Here is a 20239-nt window from a genome sequence, read left to right as displayed (position 1 = left end):
ATGTTGGCTTCTTGATATTTGTGGATTGTAAAATGTTGGAAAATAACCTGTTCCACAGAGACCTGTCAGAAGAAAGCCCCATTCTGTCCAGTCATGTTAGGGGGGCAATTATTCCCCAGGTCAGAGTATGAATTGAACCGATTTTACTAAACTCTTGACCTGTCATCTTGACTTCGGCTCCCACAACCTGTTGGTAAATGTATTTTGGTTTTTAAGAGGGGAAAAAAAGAAAGGGAAGTGCTGGGTTAATAACAAAAAGACAAAATGAGAGCGCCATTGCAAAAAGGAATGCTACACAATAAATGTTCTATCACGATTAGCTTGGTTTCATAATCGTTTGAAGTCTTAGTTGTAACTAAATTTAAATTTCAATGAATTACATATCTCTACAACTTTCTAAAAGCCAAAAGAAAAAAAGGACCAAATCTGGCCAGTGGACAAGCCAAGAGTGGAAATGCTTGGCATTATTATTGAAAATAATTATGAGATCTCTTAGGTATGCCAATTACTTATCTGCCAGCTGGCTAATTGGTTGATTCACTGATGATTCCAGTACTTTCAGTATTACAAATGCAGTAAAGTTGTGAATTTTGGTCTTTATATGCTGCACTTACACTCAAGTCTCAGCACTTCAAAGCAGCATGTACAGTGCTGTGAAAAAGTATTTGCCCCCTTCCTGATTTCTTCATTTTTTTTGCATATTTGTCACATACATATGTTTTAGATCAAAAAAAAAATTATATTAGACAATGATAACCTGTGTAAATACAAAATGCAGTTTTAGGTGATGATTTCATTTATTACAGGAAAAAAAGCTATCTAAACCCACCTTAAATCTATTGATAACTGGTTGTGCAACCCTTTGCAGAAGGAACTACAATTAAGCATTTGTGATAACTCCTACTGAGTCTTTCACATCACAGTGGAGGAATTTCTGCCCACTCTTCTTTGCAGAATTATTTTAATTCAGCCACATTGGAGGGTTTTGGAGCATGATCGGCCTGTTTAAGGTCATGCCAAAGCATCTCAATTGGCTTTAAGTCCGGACTTTGATTAGATCACTCCAAAAAAAAAAAAACATTCAGAGGCAGACTTGCTTTGGTTTGTTTTGGATCATTGTCGTGCTGCATAACCCAAATGAATTACTCAGGTTATACATGCTGAACTAAGGTATTCCTACACATCTTGTTTTCCTCTTGGCAAGCAGACTATCCTGAAAACAGGGGGATGTTTTTCAAACTGCAGGCCATGGTGGCAGTTTCTGGCTGGAAACAAGGGAGTGAACATCGGAAGTGTTTGCTTTAATTTGGAAAAGTGGCAAGCTGGAAATCCTGTCCTTCCCCATGTGTAAGGTCATACTCTCCATGAAACTGCATGCAGAGAGGAAGTTTTCACATAGATGAGGAAATCTGTTCCCAAACTCAGCCAAATCTTTTGCATTAAAAAAAAAAAAAAAAAAAAAACTTAGCTGATCCAGTGTAAGAATAGGCTTATGGAAGCGATGTTTTGGGTCAAGAACTATAGTTGTAATTAAAGTTCACATTTATTGGTATTCAAATTTTACAGTAATGTACTGATGACATTATCAAGAAGAGAACATTTTTAAGGAATTTAACTGATAGACACGGAAATTTGCTAGTGTATTTGAGAGAAAAAAGAAAGATTGCAAAAGCAAAATATTCTTCAAAATAAAGATCACATAATTAAGTATCTTAAGGTATGAATCATGCCATGACCACCACAAAGAGATCAGAACATTGTTATACTGACACTGCCTCATTGTTCCAGGTGTACAGCTGACAAAACATCAAACAAAAATAACAGGAGCACAGACATATGAAAAATCCATACATCAATATTTTCCCTCACAATGCTAGTGTATCCTTAATCAGCCTTCTCATAGTGGTGCTAACAGAAGTACCCAGTGAGTCAGTGATCTGGTATGTGATCTTGTAGAGGTATGGCTGGACATCTTTGAGACTGGTGTCAAACACATTGTCCACTTCTGACTGGGTGGGCATCTTTGGCAGATATTCATGGCGATTTATGACCTCAACGACATTGATCACCTTCTCACCCAGCTTCTCACCCACTTTCTCCCTGCATATCTGTCTCTCCTGCTCATTGGCCAGGTTGACCACATTCACCTTGATGCTCCACACTTCCCAAGGAATGCACTCGTCAGAAAAAGGCCAGCGTGACTTCTTTTTCTGGTAGAACTCCAGGGAGATCTGTCCCATCCCGTCGCTGCCCGAGTTGCTCAAGGCATCCTGTAACAAAAGAACAGTTAAAATTACAGGCTTCACAATACACGAGTCGACAATCACGTTAAAACCGATAATTACCTTGAACTCAGATACCGCTTTCCTTATCATCCTGTCCAGCTCCTCTGAGGACACCCTGACGAAGGTGAAATCTATGAAGTCGCAGTCGATATCTTGTGTGCCCACGGTGCCGATGGAATAGGTGCCCTCCTTTTTGTAGTGAAATTTCCCGGTGCTGCGATGCAGTAAAATTGTGTGCAGCAGAGCCAGCATAGCTTCTTCCACCTGCCTCGCCTCCACAGTTACCTCCAGAACTTCCGAGCGACAATTCATTGCGAATGCAATGTTATTTCTATTAACAAAGGGCAGGAGTCGAGTAGGGCGACAGTAGCTACTGTGCAGCAGCTAGACCACGGTAGATGACGAAGATGTACTGTTTACATCCACAAATGACCATAAAGTACTTAATCCAGTGTTTTATTGTATGTTAAAATACAAAACAGCGTTTTAATACAGAATACACTACCTCCGCAAAAACGTGCCGCTCACTAGGCGCTGAGACATCGTAGTAAAAGCTAGCCAGCTAATTGTTTACTAGTACAAACAGGACGAAAGCGAGAGAGGAAGTGATAGACTACTGGACGAGATACGGGAAGTCGCGTAGTTCAAAATACCAGCACGGATTTGTTTCCCCTTAATGTCGACTTAAAAATGAGACCAGACTAATCCTATATTATCTCATTACTAATTTAAAAAAATATATATAGATATATATTTTAAAAGCCCAGCTGCAGTTTCAGCCGGGAAGTAAACTCTAGTACCCTTGGGGTCTCTTCAACAACGTTAATGTCGCTGTGCATTCTGGGAGTTACAGTTTGTGCCACATATCCGTCTGTAAGCGACAACTTTGTACAGTCAGGCTGAAACTCGTCCGGCGGGTCGGGCTGCACTCTTCTCCTGCAAGGATGTTTTCCCGGGAATGCTACGCTTCATCTGGATATCGTCTGCTGGAGTAAAAGCACGGAGCTCGGACATGTAACTCCCTTCCGGGGAAACTTTTACGGCTCCGTAGCTAACGAAGAATAGCTAGTTAACGAACCGTGGCGAAAATTAGCTTACTAAGCTAATAGCCGGATTCAATGAGGGGAGGAGTGGGTTGTTGTGCAAATTTATTTTATTTTGATTTTAATTTTTTTTTTACAATGGTTTAGCTCTCTACAACCTGCTTGCGTACTTTGGGAGCTTCCCGATGGCACCGCTGAAGCATGGATAACGATAAGAAAATTTTGTACAGGGGTGCCATTTGTGCTGTTATCAGTTTTGGGTGATTTACTTCATTGATTTCCCTGATCCTTAACCAGATAACATGACGCTGTCAGGAAAAATCCCAGTGGAGCCGGTGTGTTAAGCTCAGATTACTGCTTTTATTCCCAAAGAATGTCCGACTTAGAAAGTTCCAGTTCATATTTTGGCTTGGAGGATCCGCGGTGGCTATGTATGGTCACATTGTTTATCGCTTCCCTGGTTACTCTTATACTGTATTTCATACAGTACTTCCAACATAAGATTGTAGGAAATAAGCAGGGAGCAGCAGAAGAGGACAATGCTGCGGCAGAAGAGGAGGAAGCCGCCGCTCTGCTGGGATGGGCGCTGTCACTGAAAAGCTGGAAGAGTCAGTGGAGAAGAGCTTGGTGCAGGGCTTTGAATGACGAGACAAGGAAGCGAGAGGTGAGTCTCATGACCACCAAATAGTTGCTCTGCTGTGTGGCAGGTGACTTCAATAAAAGTGCATCCTGCCATATAATGTTACAGGGCTACAAAATCATGTATGCTACAAAGAAAGATCCCCCAACCTTCACTTTCACATTAGAGACATGTTTGCAGGGTGAAATCTCTACCTTCTTGCACCGCCTCTGAACCATCCTTCTTGGAGTTTTCAAAGCCAGAGCATATGTACCTACACTGCCAATGCCATAATTTTGATTCCTTAGCAACCTCTTTCCGGGTCTGCGAGTTGCGCAGTAGGTGTTTCTTGTTTTAAAGCTTCTGCCTTCTTCCTCATCAGGGTGCCTTTCTGTTGACATTTGAAGAGGACGGCCTTGAGGCGTCGGACCTCAGGGTTAGCAAAGTGTCCAGCTTTCAGAAGTCTGCCAGCAACAAGGTACTCAGTTACATTTTCTTTTTATGGTAGACAAGTACTGATGCATCGACTTGCCAACTTTACTAGAGGCTTTTCTCAATTAAATTTGGAAAACTAATCCACTTAGCATTTTATCAGGGGTAAATATGCTTATTAATTAAAAGGTACTTAAAATGCCATAATGCACTTATTGGTCATACAGATTGTTTGCCAACTTGTAATAGAAACTGTAATTAGAAATGGTAATGGTGCTTTTTGGCCTAGTTAGGCCCGAGCCAACCGAAGGGTCGGCGAGGAGCCTATTGTAATTGGCTTTGCAGTGGTACCAATGCAAACTCGGCCCTGTCTTTGTGATCACAATATAGACCAAAATACCAGGTACTCTCTTGAGTGCAGGGAGTTTAATGAACAGAGGTTTATTTTTACCACATGCTGTGTGTGTGTGTGTGTGTGTGTGTGTGTGTGTGTGTGTGTGTGTGTGTGTGTGTGTGTGTGTGCGTGCGTGCGTGCGTGCGTGCGTGCGTGCGTGCGTGTGTGCGTGCGTGTGAGTGTGTAAGAAGCTTATAAAGCTGTCAAGCTCAGCACTAAGGAGGAGCAGGCAGCCAGGAATTCACCAGCACCTATGTTTAGCTTTCCCCTTGTAGTGATCTAATACTATACTGATCTCAAAGAAATTCACTCGTCACTGAAATCAGAGTTAATTTGCTGAGTAAAGTATGTTTCTAAAACATATATTACCACTTGTATTGAGTTAAAGTTGCATTTCCTTGCAGTAAAGATGACTTATTGAGCTCTCAGATAATTATACTTAATAACAATAATAATGCCTTTGGCATCTAGTGTAGTTGTTCTTCCTTTTTCAGAGTTAAGTGTGAAGTTGTTGTGAGCCAAATGTGTCACTTGTGGGTCAGTTTTATGTAAAGTCATTGTGTAAGCACATTGCTCTGGTTTTATTGTCCTCCCACCCATCAATGGCAGTACCTGCTGGCTTTATAATTTTAGTTATCCCATTCTTGACTTAAGGATTAACTGGTTTGATTTTGATAGTCAAAGGTCAAGGTAACTGTCACCTTACAAAACATAACTAAAGAATCCACATGCTGTTTGTTACAGCATTTCAGACAAATATAAAAAGGATAATATATAGAAATTATAACAAATTTTAATTTAAAAGTAGAGATTAAGAAAAGTCAAAGGGCAGACAGCACAGTGGTGCCATGCTCAGCGCTGTTGACTCACAGCAAAACAAAAATGTTTCTGGTTCTAACCTCCTGGTGAGCTGAAACTTTTCAGTGCAGAGTTTGCCTGTACTTGCTTGGAGTCTGGCCAGGTGTTCCCGTTTCCTCCCACAGTCGAAGAGGTGCTTATTAGATAAACCAGTGATTCTAAATTGGCCATATGTGAGAGTGAACAACCTGCCCTGTTGTGGACTGGTGGCTGGTCCAGGGGGTACACTGCCTCACATCCAAAGTCAGCTGGGATAGTCTTCAGGCCCACCTCTACCCGGAATTAGATGAGCTCTTAAAAGATCGATGGATGGATGTCAGAAGGTATTTTCACTGTGATCCATGATGCTTTGCAAAACCACTTTTCTGGTCATATTTAAACATTATAGCTCAGGAATGGGAGGGGAAATGGTGTTGGTCACAGTTGGTCAGATGCTGAGTTTGGACAGACATCTAAACATGTAAACATATAACCACAAGGTAATGCTAGTTTACATGAAACCACACACACACAGTAATATGAATGTATTGTCAATGACATTTACACATGGATTCACATGTAGCACCTTTTACTTTAGTTCAAATTCTGGGCTTCTTTCTATTTGAATTGCATTCAAATGATATGGTGTAACCGCATGAGTAGCGATGCAAATGTTGTCACTGCCTTTGCTCCAGCGTTCTCCGGAGGTTACATTAAACTAATGCCTCACTTTGTCCTCCCAACAGGCCGCTTACTGCAGTGTGGTTGGGGAGAAGCTTCAGTTCTGTCTGAGTGCAGCACCGACAGCCATGGCTACAGCAGATCCTTGGAAATATACTGTCTGTATAGCTCCATTGGAGCTGCAGGTAAATGCTCTAAATTTGTAAAGTCTTGGACTACAAAGAAACATACATTGTTCAGAATAATTGTGGGGTCTTTAATTACAATATAACGTGCCTTGTTGTGATTTGGCGCTATATAAACAAAGTTGAATTTAATTGAATTTATTTTGTGAAATATCCCTTTAACATTGAGACCTCAGAACACAGAAAGTCGTAGTGATTTAGTTTAATGGAAGTTTTTATTGAACATGATGCTCTGCCCAGCGTTGGCTCTCTGTGGGCAGCAGCATTAGATTAAATGGTTGGGGTATCTTTTCTTGTGTGCCAAACATTTCATTAACATCCCTGTCAGACCTGTTTCCATATAGAGCTGTCAAGGGTCCAGCTGATACATTTAGGATCCAAATGACCACCGACTCCTTGTTTGTACCTGCAAATGACAGTGATTGCTTGTTTTGTCATGATCAAAAGTGGCTTACCTTCAGTCTTTCCTAACACTCCTCTTCTCTTATCAGTACTTGGGCATAGTGTTGGAGCCAGTGGTGATGTGTTGGGATGTAGAACAGAAAGCTTTTATTGTCATCAAACACAGAGTATGATGAAAATGTAGATGTGATGTGTAATGGGTAGGGTGGGGAGCCTTTCTCCTGTTTATATTTACATGTTCTCAAATGCCCATGTAAGCTAACCCAACTGCATTAAGGCTATTTTTAAACTAATTATCGTGTTTTCCCTCTGAGGTCATTGTGCCATAAATACAACCTGGGTGAGAGGCTTGGAAGCTAAAGTCAGGATTAGTGTTGAGGAGTTTTTGTTTTGGTTGTGGATTTGTTGTTGTTTCAGGGACATAAAGGAAGCCTTTTGTCTGTCTTTTCACTCCCACTGTTTCAGCTTGGTCTGGAAAAGTCAGAGAGCTCTTTCAAATGTTTCCATCCATCCGCTGGAACATTTGTTGGCTTTTGACTGAGATCCAAGCTAGAATACTCCTGGCTCATCATACGAGTGCACGGGTATGTGGAACGGAAGCATTTAGGATAAATGGACACGGTAACACGGCCAGTACGTTAAGGTGTGCTGCTGAGTGTACTTTGTCTTTTAACGCGCTGCTGTACCACATGACCTGTTGCATGTGATGAGACAGAACAGGTGACACACTTTATCCTCATCAAATATTAATCTGTGAATATTTCATTAGAGGCACGTTTCTCTTCATTTAAATCATATATTCAATAAAGAAACAAACCTTATTATTCTTTATCAATAGAGTGAAATTATGTTGCAGTCCAGTGTGACAGTCCAGTTGTTTAAGTCATTTCTAATAACAGTTCTAGGCCTTACCGATGTAGGCTGCGATGTTCTTCCGGATCTGTCTGAGCATTCCCATTTTCTGTTCCTTCATTGCATCACAATCTTACACTGGAATCCAGGCATGTTAGTGCAGGATGGCCCAGTCTATTTTTCTGTCACTGTCTTCAGTCTCTAACTGTTATTGTCGTGTGGTCTAAGTGTTGTACACCTTGCTGATGTTCTTTGAGGAACCCTTTTCCTAGGAGTCAGGCTGACTAAAGAGGAATCCCAGACATTTATTTGTATATATGTATTTTTATTTGTATGGGGCTACAGTGGCATAATTTCAGAGAATGAAAACAGAGATTATTCATTATCAAGAAAGCATATACTGTGATACTTTAGACTTGCATTTGTAATGTTAATGTTATTCAGCCAGCAAAGAACATCAAATTATTATTGCAACGTACCCTCTAAAATCATTCCTTACTCCTGATTTCACATCAGACTGGCCGTATGAATCCCATTACAAACTGGAATCACATCCAAATATTTCAGTCTGGAAAAGGTTAACAGAGTAATATATTCAAGATGTGAGAGAGTGTTCCCAGTTTTCTTAAGCAAGCAGCATTTCTCACTTGTTAGTCAATAAATAAACAAGAACTAGTGTGATGTTGTGATATGTGCTGTGGTGTCACGTGTAACACACCGATCGTATGTTATTTTTACATTCAGGTGCAAAAATCCTACAATATCTTTTGCAGTGTTCTCCATTAATTATCTCTAGACTCTAGGCTGTGCCTGCTACAGTCTCATAGTAAACCAAAAAATATTTTTATGGTTCACGGTAATCTCTAACATCACCATAAAGTCTGCCAGTCATGAGGTAGCCAGCTGACAGTGGAGCTGGATTTTGTGGAACAGAAGACTCAGTGAAGAGGCAGCAAAATACATTTTTCAGTTATTAAATGGTAAATGGACTAGCTCTTATATAGCGCTTTTCTACTCAGTATGAGCACTCAAAGCGCTATTACAACATGTTTACATTCACCCATGCACTCCCATTCATACAAGCACTTCCATATTTACTAAGCTAAGTGCTTTTTTTTAATTAACTATCATTCACACACATTCATACTCCGACGGGACGGTCGGAGAGCAACTTGGGGTTAAGTATCTTGCCCAAGGATACATTGGCATGTAGCCTGGAGTAGCCAGGAATCGAACCGCTGACCTTCTGATCAGTAGGTGACCTGCTCTACCTACTGAGCTACAGCCACCCCTATTAATTATTAATTATTAATTTGTCACAGTGTGCTTAACAATTGAGGTATTTGTAATGTAGCATATTGGTATGAGTTAACAGGTTGTTTCAGTGCTTGATGCTATATATCCAAAAGTACTTTCTGCAGCCCACACCCCTTTCCAGATGAGGTGTATGAGTGATGGAGAGGAGCCGCCAGTAGGAACAGCACATTCAGTTGCTGGCAGGGCAGATAACAGACGCGGTTTAAAAAAATGACCTTAGGTGTTGTTTCCTAAAAACCTTTTTTTGGAACGCGTTAAGATGTCAAGGAAAAATATATATAGGAGGATTCTGCCGCAGTGTTCAGAGAATGTGACTACATTTACAAAAAGCTACTTAACTATGTTTTATGTGGGCTGTATGAATGTGGACAAATGGGTGAAAAAAAACTGATTTCAGTCCAAGGTTGGAATTTAAATAAAGAAATATAGATTAGCAGACACAACGATGAATGAGTCATTTGCATTTAACACATTGAAAGTTCAAAAGATTTCAGTATATTATTAATAAAGGCAATAAGATGTGATCCTTGTAGGTCATGTTGTTTATGTGAATGGACGGATGCTGCTTTGGATTAGGGAACATTTGATTGTCTCTTATAATGGATGCCCCTTACATAGTTTGGGTCATTTTGCTAAGTATGTATGTACAGTATGTACAGTCGACCTTGAAATAGCATAGAAGTGACACTTTGGTCTTAATGGGGCACGTTTGCATCACAGCTTCATAGTTGTTCCAGTCGTCGTTATTCCGATACGAGAAGCAGAAAACTATGTATGTAAGAACAGCTTTATTGGGATTTGTCTGTATTCAGATACAGTGTATGTGAGCACAAAGGGTTGGAGAGAAACAGACAGCTTATTACAACCTGCTGCAAACCTGATGAGCTCATTCAGGGACTAAAATTTAAGGGGAAAGGAAAAACAGCAACCAGGGCATTTTTTCCATACTTTATGCCTCCTTTAGTCATACTGGAGAACCACTAATTATGTTTAAAAAATGTAATGTGGATTTTGTGTAATATGACCCATTTCACAAAGCGTGGTTATACACACCACCCACCCCCAGCTACAACACAAATAGAACTGGATTCTGTGGGAAACACTGCATTGATTTTGTTCCTCCACACCCACCTCACACACTGAGCTGCTCCATGTTTGGTATATTGCTTCATCTCCAGAGAATCATCTTTCTGTGAATTTGATAAGTGCTGTATGACTCATAGGCAGCTTTTTATTTTTCTCTTCCCCAGCTTCATCTACGCATGCAAGAAGCTAAAGATGAGGTCAAGGTAAGCTGGGAAGTGTCCCACCTGGAGATGGAGGAGCTGCAGGTGAAGCCCACTTTCACACAGGTAATTTTAAAGCAGTCGAATCACAGATGACCTCTCAAGTGTGTAAAACTAGCCAAAGGATGCACCACACGCTAACTTGGGAAGAAATGTTCTTCTGTACCAAAACAAATAAACTCATCTTGTGTTATAGGACACTGAATGCAGATGTGTGATCATCGGCCTTCATAGAAATCCCTTTCTTTTCATCTCTTTTGTTACATCAGTGTATTAAGCAACACAAATGAAGATATGGGGAGACGATTCATTAGTTTCATTATCAAACAGTAGTCACTGTGTGTCAAAAACTTTGAAACACTTATTTATCCTCCAGCCTGATATAAAGCAGGAGGGTGTTGTTGGCATGCTGTTCGTCTGTCCGTGAGGTTTTATTTGTCCAGTTTACAGACTCCAAAACCACAAGGAGCCATGAAATTTGTGTTCTTTATTCTTCAAAGATATGCAACACATTATTAATATTCCTGGATATTTAGTACCCTTTGTACACTTTGGCTGTATTTATTCGAAGTCGAGCGTAAACAACATGGAGGATTTCAGGCCTCTAGATTAGGGCAAAAATAGTTTTGCAGAAGGTAATAAGAGTTTTCTGTTATTAAATGGGGCTGTAATGTTATCTTGATTTCAAAATGTATTTTATATTTTCATTCATTGTTGGAGGATAACCCCATCGTGACCGGTCTTGTTTAAGGTGATTTATGAAACATTTCTTTAGCTCAAACCAGTTAAAAAAAATAAAATAGGTGTAAAAATAGCATTAAAACAATTAAGCGAGGTAGATATTTGTTTTACCTCTAGATTTTATGTTTCTTGTTTGACATAATTAATATTTAATATGTGAGTGATTTGACATGATCTCTTTCTGACAGGACAATGCCAACAGTTGCAGTGTAGCAGCTATAAAGGAGCAGCTGAGGCAGCTTTTGTGTGTGACGCATCCCTCTGTGTTGCTGAGCTGCAGGCCTGCTCAGGCCTCAGAGGTCAAGGTGAGCAACGAGTCAGGTCTGATGTAAGATTGCCATTTATGGTTATTACTCGCAGTGTGACTGCAGTCAGACTCTAATACATTCCTTATTATCCAAGCAGTTAGGCAAGGCAACAAAGTAGAGATTCATAAGTGCAGTATGAAATAATGCTCATCTAAAGCATGAGTAGATTCACTAAATGTTATTATGGTCACACGCATTACAGAAAAGGTTATTATTCATGGGCTCTTTGGCTCAGCTTCACATGATGTTTTGCAACCTGTTTCTGATTAGATCATAGACGATTTATGTTAAATTGTAGGTGGATGTAACATGACGAGGTTCCTTTTTCAGCTTGAATATACTCTAGTAGTTTCTCTGCTTCTTATGTAACTTTTAAGGTTTTTAAGTTAGGAATTTGCTTGCCTGTTTGAAACCCAAAAATACTGACATTTGTATTGGTGGTCAACAGGCTCAAAGATCCTGTTTTTACATCTAATTTCCAAATTAGATCCAAATTTGAATTTTTTCTCTTATGAAATGAAATGAACCCATGGTTCAAACATTTAAAATGATTAAGCATGGATTAGAATTGCAGATAATCTCAATTAGCCAGCAGTTTTAACAAAAAGCCAACATATTGATCAGCATACCTGGTTAAAATAAGCCTATAATGCTTCCAAGTTATTTAGACTTTAAGCTAATTGGATGCACTTATATGTAAAAAAAAAAAAAAAATCTTTTTGTCTGTTGATGTTGCCTATTTCAAATTCAAATTTTCCATTAATTGTACTTGAAATGCAAATGCATCAGAGGTGCTTGTGATGCAAATTCTCCATGCTCATAAAAAGGCCACTGCAGATTATGAACATGAGAAAGTGGAAACTGGGCTGTATTGCAGAGTCCTTCAGTCTTGTTCAAACATGAAGACCCTTCACATTAAGAGCGTACTTAGACCTTTGTTTCTAAATGACAAATGTGGGTACAGATCTCCTGGCTTACATTATTGCTCCTAATACTACAATCAGTAAACCTGTGTTGTAGATTCATTTACTGTGTTTACTTACTTACTGCCTGGTTTCTCCAATAGGAACCCCACAATAAAGTGGCATCACCCCCAAAGCCCCCACGCGCCCATGACTGGAAGCTGCTGGTGAAAAATATCCGCGTCACACTCGACCAGGAGGAAGATGCTGCAGGTTGGTTGAAAATCTGTTTATTTACTGAAATGAATAAATCATTATAAATGAGCCTTTGTTTTGTCTTCACAAACCAGGCCCATAAAACAAGAGCAGCTTATTCTGTAGATGACTGACAAAAACTTTGCAGCTTGCTCGTTAAATAATAATGGGACGATGTTTCCTAAACTTGCTGCTTAGGTCAAAGTACAATGTTCGACTAACGCCCAGTCTGAAGCTGTTAGGGTGAAAATGTTTGCGTTAACAGCAGGAGTGTCAGTAAAGTTGTTGTAATAAGAAAAATAATCAACTGTGTTGGTTATCTGTGAACCAGCTATATAAACTCATCCATAAGTGTCCTCTTAACAAATAATATTTCACTTAGGTCCCGCACACTAACCCGAGGAGAAACATGAGCTTCAGTATAGATTACAAACAAAGAAACCCACACCACACATATTTATGTTTGTGTTTTTATTGAAGGGCTTATTTACCTGCATCCATTCCAAATTTGAAATGTTCTCAGCATATGTATTAACTCTCTCCAGAAGACTACATGCACTGTTTGCAATGTTTAACCACCCGCCCTTTATTTGCATTAGCATTTGATAATGTAATGAAAAGCTTATTCAGTGAGTAGCAAAATGACTTTGGTAAGTGAGCTCAGTAGCAGGGGGACTGTGCTTTCAGCATGGCTGTTAATTACACTGCGTGTCCCCCCCCCAAACCCCCAATTTTAGGCAATCTACTGGTCAAAGCTAAACAATGATGTAATGATGGTAGTATATTAATAATACACCAACAACAGTAAGGCAACACCCAGTGTGGTGGTACAGACCTGCACCTAAGTAAACAAAGCAAACAAAGTACCAGGGTGTGGTCAGCTATGAAACCAGAGGGTATTTGATAGTTTGAGCTGATGATGGGCTGTTAACACGATTGTCCGGTGATGAAGTCTTAGGCTTTATCATTGCCTGCAACAACTTTGTTTGGGTAGTTCCTCTGATGAGTCACTCTAAATGTGAGTCAGCAGTTGTCAAGACTGCAGACATCCCCTAACTCTTAATATTGTACAGCAGAGGCATGACACAGCGTTTGATACTTCCCTATATATATCTTTATTCCTTTTATTGAAGAGCAGTTACTGTCAGCTGAGTTTACTTGCTGTGCAGGCACGCTTTTATTTAGTTTTATTCATTCATACCATTTTAATTGTATGTTAATTTTATATTAAAAGCACATTGTGATTTTTGTTCTTGAAAAATGCTGTAGTAATAAGCTTCACTCACTCACACGTGCAGCTTTTTGTAGATGCAGAGCTGCTGCAGTGAATGTCCTGTCTGTGAGGCTTCTGCGGGCTTGTGGCTACTAAAATTCAGTTTAAGTGCTAAAGAGAATGTGTACTGGGAAAGACCTCACAGCCAGTCCTTATTCAATCTCCTCTAACCTTTGCATAATTTATCATATGCACATTATAAGATGATCTCCTTTTTTATCGATTAGAGTGAGGCAGTGGAAGTGGCTGAGCAAAAAAATGTTATCTTGCAGCAGCACATTTTAAAGATTTTGGTGTCAGCTCTTGGATCACACTTTGTGTTTGCAGGCAGTGTGAATCCTCTGTGTGTGCTGCAGTTAGATGATCCGCCACAGAGGTTTAACACTTCTGTTTTGAAGAAAACAACCAGTCCTGCCTGGGACCAGCCGTTTATTTTGTAAGTTTGATCGCTGACTCCGTCACTGTCCTTTCACAGATGGTTTGTTTTGTGATGAACAATACTGTGCACACATGTTTTGAATATTCCTTTGTATTCCATTTCACCAGTGAATTGAATGGACGATCAAAGGAGCTCAGTATTCAGTTGATGAATAATGAACAACCTCCAGAGGGTAAGGAAAGCTCTGTCGTCACCAGTTACATGTTGATGTTTGTGTTGCATTTACTATAATGAAGCGTTACTAGTTCATGAGCTGTGCCTGTTTCTGTAGTAGCAGACTCAATCAGGTGTTTTCTTTGGCTTTCTCAGATTCCTTACTTGGTCAGGTGTTGGTGCCTGTTGATCTTGTGAAGAAGCACCCGAAAGGACAGCAAACATTTGCACTCAAGACCAAAGATGTAGTGACTGGATCACTGACTACTGACGTAAGACCTTTATCCGAGTTAAAACTGGATTCTTACCACATGTTTGCCTTTAATATCAGCAGATTTAGATGAATTCTTTCCATGTGTCTCTTGTTTTCATTGACACATAGAGTAATAACTTGAATTGTATGTTTCAGTTTACTTACTTGGAGCCCAGTGAGGTGAGGTCTTGGCAGCCTCCTACCCCAGCCTCCAATAAGAGGGTGGAGATGGACCGCACAGTCATGCCCTGTGGCACAGTCGTTACCACCATCACAGCGGTGAAGAGCAAGCCGGGTCGACCACTCCCACTCAATATAGGTACAGCACTGAAAAGTGAGACTTAACAGGAGGGCATGATATTGATTGCGTCCATAACATGTCACCACAGATGCCTTACACAGCTGTATTCTGTAATATATGCTACAAGTCTGCAGCAACTTCACAGAAAACACTACAAGAGCCTGTTAGAGTTGCTTCAGAAGAGCTGTTACTGTTACTAATGCAGGAGAAGAACAACAGGTTATGAATTTAGTAGTTTCTGGATGTAACTTTGAATCTATGAGTAAGTTTTGTTGATATTAATTGAAGTTTTAATGTGTTTTGTCAACCTCTCATTTAAAAGAGACCTCTCTATGAAAAGACTGGCAGAAATAGACAGGATAGATTTTCTACAACCTGAAAACAGAGCAGGATGAAGTGCAGAAGCCTACCCCAGATTTCACTGTAGACGTTTTAGATGCTCCTTAGTTGACGCAACTGAACTCATCCATTTTCCTAATTTCACACAAATAAAAAGAATTTCTGAAATTCCTCTACATGCATGAATATGTACAGTGTGACATTTTCTTGCTCCCCCAGATTCTGCCCAGAAGGCCGTCGTCAACAAGTCCAAGCTGGTGGAGCGTCGCGTTTCAGAGCAGGTGTCTATGCTAGGGGGCACCGTCAGTAAGGCCCTGTCCTCCTCTGACACCGAGCTGTTGATGCTCAACGGAGCAGATCCCGTGGCTGAAGCCGCCATTAGACAACTCCACCAGTCTGCCAAGCAGAAGCTGAAGTCCCCAGTGAAGAAGAGTACCATCATCATCTCGGGCATCGCCAAAGTAATTCAGAGCTTTAACAGGGGAACTCTTCTCTGAGGCATTGTACTGTTTTTCACTTGTTTTGTTTCACTGCCATTTTACTTAATGTAAATCAGCTTAAACAAGGTGCAAGTAAGTTTCCTCCAGCACTTTTTAAGCTAATCTGTTCCTGTGGTTTATCACGACAGAGGAAAGAAGTAGATCTTAAATGGAAACACATGCCTTGTCTGGAGCAACAGGGGCCTTCATATTTTGTTCGTGACCTTCATGTGCCTGTGACAAAACCTGAGCCTTCTAGTGGAGGAACACCAGTTTCCAAACTAGCACTGCAAGAAATATGACTTTAATGGGAATGTGATTTATTTCCCAGACGCCCTTGTCTCAGGATGACGAGTTGGCTCTGATGGCTGGTTATGCTGCAGCGATGGATGCATCAATGTCAGAGAGCAGTTCTACTCAGGATGTGACCACAGCGATCGCATCAGGGACCAGTAGCCCTCCAGATACGTCAGAGCTCCAGGAAGCCCCCAGAGGGGAAGGCCGGCCTCCGGAGGACTGGGAGAGCCAAACTGGCGAGGAACAAGACAACACTTCTCTGTCCATGTGTGTGTCTGAGGCGAGCTGCAAGAAGAGCAGAGGTGAGACCTATGGATGCACCGCTAATCTTGACAGGAATATTATTAAATCTTCAAATCCTAAAAAAGAAAAGAGGAAAAAAATGTCTTTACAGGCTGAACTGTTTTTTTGTTTGTGTTTTTAAGCCATCTGTTACTCCTTAGTTATGCAGTCTGTTTTCTGTTCTTCTTTCTGCTTCCCTCCTACTGTTTGAACCTTTCCTTTTTGAACTGTCATCACTGCCATCTTAGAGGAAAGCAGTGCTAAGCACGCATTATGTCGTGATGAGTAAGTTACTTCATGAGTTACTTGTAGTATCCTTGGTATTGTAATCTATGTAGTTTCTGCTAGCAGTAGTTTAGATAGCAGTCTTTCTCCTGCAAGGTGACATTAATTTTGTAGTTCCTCTAAAATTTTTTATATATTTATTAGGGCTGGGACTTTAACGCATTAATTTCGATTAATTAATTACGCGGAAATTAACGCGTTAAAAATTTTAACGCATTTTAATCGCACTTTGCACCGTGGTGTTACACCATATTCTGCGACCCATCATATTCTGCGACCACAGGGGGCGATAGCGTACATCCCTCTGCATGTACGTGCTGAATACCAGCGAGAAGGAGACTATTTACGTAAACTGCGTAAGCACCAAAACAGGAGATTGTAAACCTTACGGAATATTATTTCTGTCGCATTGACGAAGGAAATGCGTTTTTTTTATTTGACATTGAACACAGCTGGACGGACCGTTGCATTGAATGCTTTTATTCTATCGTTTGAAATACATAAACCCACTACTACCCATCCTTCAATAAATTGGTAAACGATAAATAAATGTTGCAGTTTACGTAAATAGTCTCCTTCTCGCTGGTATTCAGCACGTACATGCAGAGGGATGTACGCTATCACCCCCTGTGGTCGCAGAATATGATGGGTCGCAGAATTTGGTGTAACACCGGCATACAGATTAGATCGACGCACAATGTCCAAATTAGGGGCCGCATCCTGCGAAGGACCCGGCCCACGTCTTTCGCAGCCCACAAAGGCCGGAAGTGAGCGGCTAGCCTTCATATCAGCTGCCGTCACCTCTGCGTAGCTCATGTCGCCTAGCAACCGTGAGTGCGAAGCACAGCTGTGTAAAAGCAGCTGTTAAACGGAGAACCAACTTTTTCTCCTTTTTGTGGTTTAATTTTAAGTCTTTAATTCAAAATAAGCTGTTAAAACAAGCATAACACATTTCAACATCAAGGAATACAGCTGAGCTAATGATTAATTTCCAACTATAACAAGTGAGACATTAATGTTGAATAAAACTATCCAGTTATGATGCTTAACTTTAATTTCAGGAGTTTGCTTATCACAGGAGCACTTCCACCCTTCGTTGGTCTGTGTAGTAGACTGGTGGGAAAATAAACAAAATTTTTAAGTTTAAGCTTATGTATATTGATTCATTCATCAACTAAACTTAAATTAATATTTATCATGTCAAATATTGAAATGTGATTAAAATGTGATTAATTTCAATTAATTAATTACAAAGTTTGTAATTAATTCGATTTAAAAAATTAATCGAGTCCCACCCCTAATATATATATAAAAAAATCACACACACACACCTCAAAAAAAATAAAGGGAACACTCAAATAACACATCCTAGATCTGAATGAATGAAATATTCTCATTGAATACTTTGTTCTGTACAAAGTTGAATGTGCTGACAACAAAATCACACAAAAATTAAAGTGGAAAAACACACTACAGGCTGATCCAACTTTGATGTAATGTCCTTAAAACAAGTAAAAATGAGGCTCAGTATTGTGTGTGGTGTCCATGTGCTTGTGTGACCTCCCTACAATGCCTGGGCATGCTCCAGATGAGGTGGCGGATAGTCTCCTGAGGGATCTCCTCCCAGACCTGGGCTAAAGTATCCACCAACTCCTTGACAGTCTGTGGTGCAACGTGACGTTGGTGGATGGAGTGAGACATGATGTCCCAGATGTGCTCAATCGGATTCAGGTCTGGGGAACAGGCGGGCCAGTCTGTAGCTTCAATGCCTTCATCTTGCAGGAACTGCTGACACACTCACAGCCACATGAGGTCTAGCATTGTCCTGCATTAGGAGGAACCCAGGGGCAACCGCACCAGCATATGGTCTCACAAGGGTCTGAGGATCTCATCTCGGTATCTAATGGCAGTCAGGGTACCTCTGGCGAGCACATGGAGGGCTGTGCGGCCCTCCAAAGAAATGCCACCCCACACCATTACTGACCCACTGCCAAACCGGTCATGTTGAAGGATGTTGCAGGCAGCAGATTGCTCTCCACAGCGTCTCCAGACTCTGTCACGTCTGTCACATGTGCTCAGTGTGAAGAGCACAGGGTGCCAGTGGCGAATTTTCCAATTCTGGTGTTCTCTGGCAACTGCCAAGCGTCCTGCACGGTGTTGGGCTGTGAGCACAACCCCCATCTGTGGACGTCGGGCCCTCATACCATCCTCATGGAGTCGGTTTCTAACCGTTTGTGCAGACACATGCACATTTGTGGCCTGCTGGAGTTCATTTTGCAGGGCTCTGGCAGTGCTCCTCCTGTTCCTCCTTGCACAAAGGCAGAGGTAGCGGTCCTGCTGCTGGGTTCTTGCCCTCCTACAGCCTCCTCCACGTCTCCTGGTGTACTGGCCTGTCTCCTGGTAGCGCCTCCAGCCTCTGGACACTACGCTGACAGACACAGCAAACCTTCTTGCCACAGCTCGCAATGATGTGCCATCCTGGATGAGCTGCACTGCTTGAGCCACTTGTGTTGGTTGTGGAGTCCGTCTCATGCTACCACGAGTGTGAAAGCACCACCAACATTCAAAAGTGACCAAAACATCAGCCAGAAAGCATAGGTACTGAGAAGAACCACTCCTTTATTGAGTGTGTCTTGCTAATTGCCAATAATTTCCACCTGTTGTCTATTCCATTTGCACAACAGCATGTGAAATTGCTTGTCAATCAGTGTTGCTTCCTAAGTGGACAGTTTGATTTCACAGAAGTTTGATTTACTTGGAGTTATATTGTGTTGTTTAAGTGTTCCCTTTATTTTTTTGAGCAGTCTGTATATATATATATATATATATATATATATATATATATATATATATATATATAATATAATATGTGTGTGTGTGTGAGTTTTTTTTTTTTTTTTTTAACCTTTTAATTGAGACTGTTCAATATATACATGGTGCGTTTACTTGCAATATGACATGCTGCATTAGGCACTTTGTAGGTGCTTTTGAACCACAAGAATTTTTTCATACTCTTGTAGCTCATGTAAGAGGTCTCCAGTCTTTTGGGTCGTCACACTGCAGGAACGTGGAGCCATCAAAGCTCTTAGAAGCCTTTTTTCTGAGGTCTTTTTTAGCTCCTACTTCAGGGTAGGCACTCTCCATCACAAGAGGAACCTGTGAGTTAAAAAAACATCAGCTGTGTAAGCAGCAGTGACCCGTAAAATGGAACAAATCACAGAGAAATGGACAAACTGTGAAGTTTAGGTCTCTATGCAACAGAGGAAATATAAAAAGATGTTTATGCATCCACACACGGTGATGCAATAAGAGGAAATGTAGAAGCTGAAACAGGAAAATAAAAGACCACACAGACTGTGTGTGAGGAGCTGCACAGACACAGCATCACTGTTTTGCCGGTGCTATACTGTAGAATCATAGCATCATGGCAGGTGAAAAGCACCACTCATTCCACTGTAAGCCACCCACTCCTCCTCAGGCTGGTTGTAGCTGTTGAGCTTATCAGTTGTGTGGCTGATACTCTACCCTTCTTAGTCAGTTTTCGGCATGAAACTCATGAAACACAGCAAGCACACATCTCTGATTACAACACCCTCGTT

General features: G+C 40.8%; 2 protein-coding genes and 1 long non-coding RNA gene across 4 annotated transcripts in view; 1 reads left to right on the top strand and 2 right to left on the bottom strand.

The window, feature by feature from the left end:
- Positions 1-1524: 1524 nt before the first annotated feature.
- Positions 1525-3075, bottom strand: atg101 (autophagy related 101). Its single transcript, XM_030745790.1, has 2 exons — positions 2346-3075; positions 1525-2270 (listed from the first exon to the last, which is right to left on the bottom strand). Exons 1-2 carry the CDS (start codon positions 2595-2597, stop codon positions 1866-1868), a joined length of 657 nt encoding a protein of 218 aa, XP_030601650.1. The 5' UTR covers positions 2598-3075; the 3' UTR covers positions 1525-1865.
- Positions 2947-20239, top strand: part of c2cd2 (C2 calcium dependent domain containing 2) — a 20197-nt gene continuing 2904 nt past the window's right edge. The window contains exons 1-13 of one of the 2 annotated variants that reach the window (XM_030745789.1): positions 2947-3992; positions 4330-4425; positions 6357-6476; positions 10298-10399; positions 11263-11379; positions 12449-12557; positions 14140-14248; positions 14359-14423; positions 14561-14676; positions 14814-14976; positions 15517-15758; positions 16108-16375; positions 16604-16640. In XM_030745789.1, the coding sequence (XP_030601649.1) occupies positions 3702-3992; positions 4330-4425; positions 6357-6476; positions 10298-10399; positions 11263-11379; positions 12449-12557; positions 14140-14248; positions 14359-14423; positions 14561-14676; positions 14814-14976; positions 15517-15758; positions 16108-16375; positions 16604-16640 (1835 nt within the window). In that variant the 5' untranslated portion in view covers positions 2947-3701. The remainder of the gene's footprint in view (positions 3993-4329; positions 4426-6356; positions 6477-10297; positions 10400-11262; positions 11380-12448; positions 12558-14139; positions 14249-14358; positions 14424-14560; positions 14677-14813; positions 14977-15516; positions 15759-16107; positions 16376-16603; positions 16641-20239) is intronic. The other variant, XM_030745788.1, reaches the window with a different exon arrangement.
- Positions 16226-20239, bottom strand: part of LOC115791641 (uncharacterized) — a 9595-nt gene continuing 5581 nt past the window's right edge. Inside the window, exons 2-3 of the long non-coding RNA XR_004020971.1 lie at positions 19653-19796; positions 16226-16358 (exon numbers count right to left, since the gene is read on the bottom strand). This is a non-coding gene — a long non-coding RNA (uncharacterized LOC115791641). The remainder of the gene's footprint in view (positions 16359-19652; positions 19797-20239) is intronic.

Source organism: Archocentrus centrarchus, chromosome 14 (genome assembly GCF_007364275.1).
Source record: "Archocentrus centrarchus isolate MPI-CPG fArcCen1 chromosome 14, fArcCen1, whole genome shotgun sequence".
NCBI lineage: Eukaryota > Metazoa > Chordata > Actinopteri > Cichliformes > Cichlidae > Archocentrus > Archocentrus centrarchus.
The sequence above is the reverse complement of the archived record's forward strand: the minus strand, read 5'-3'. Positions and strand labels throughout refer to the sequence as shown.

Excerpts from the sequence above, each read along its gene's own strand:
- atg101 (XM_030745790.1), bottom strand. The coding sequence starts at position 2,597 with ATGAATTGTCGCTCGGAAGTTCTGGAGGTAACTGTGGAGGCGAGGCAG. Across the intron at positions 2,271-2,345 it reads AAGCGGTATCTGAGTTCAAG|GATGCCTTGAGCAACTCGGG; the intron begins GTAATTATCGGT and ends CTTTTGTTACAG.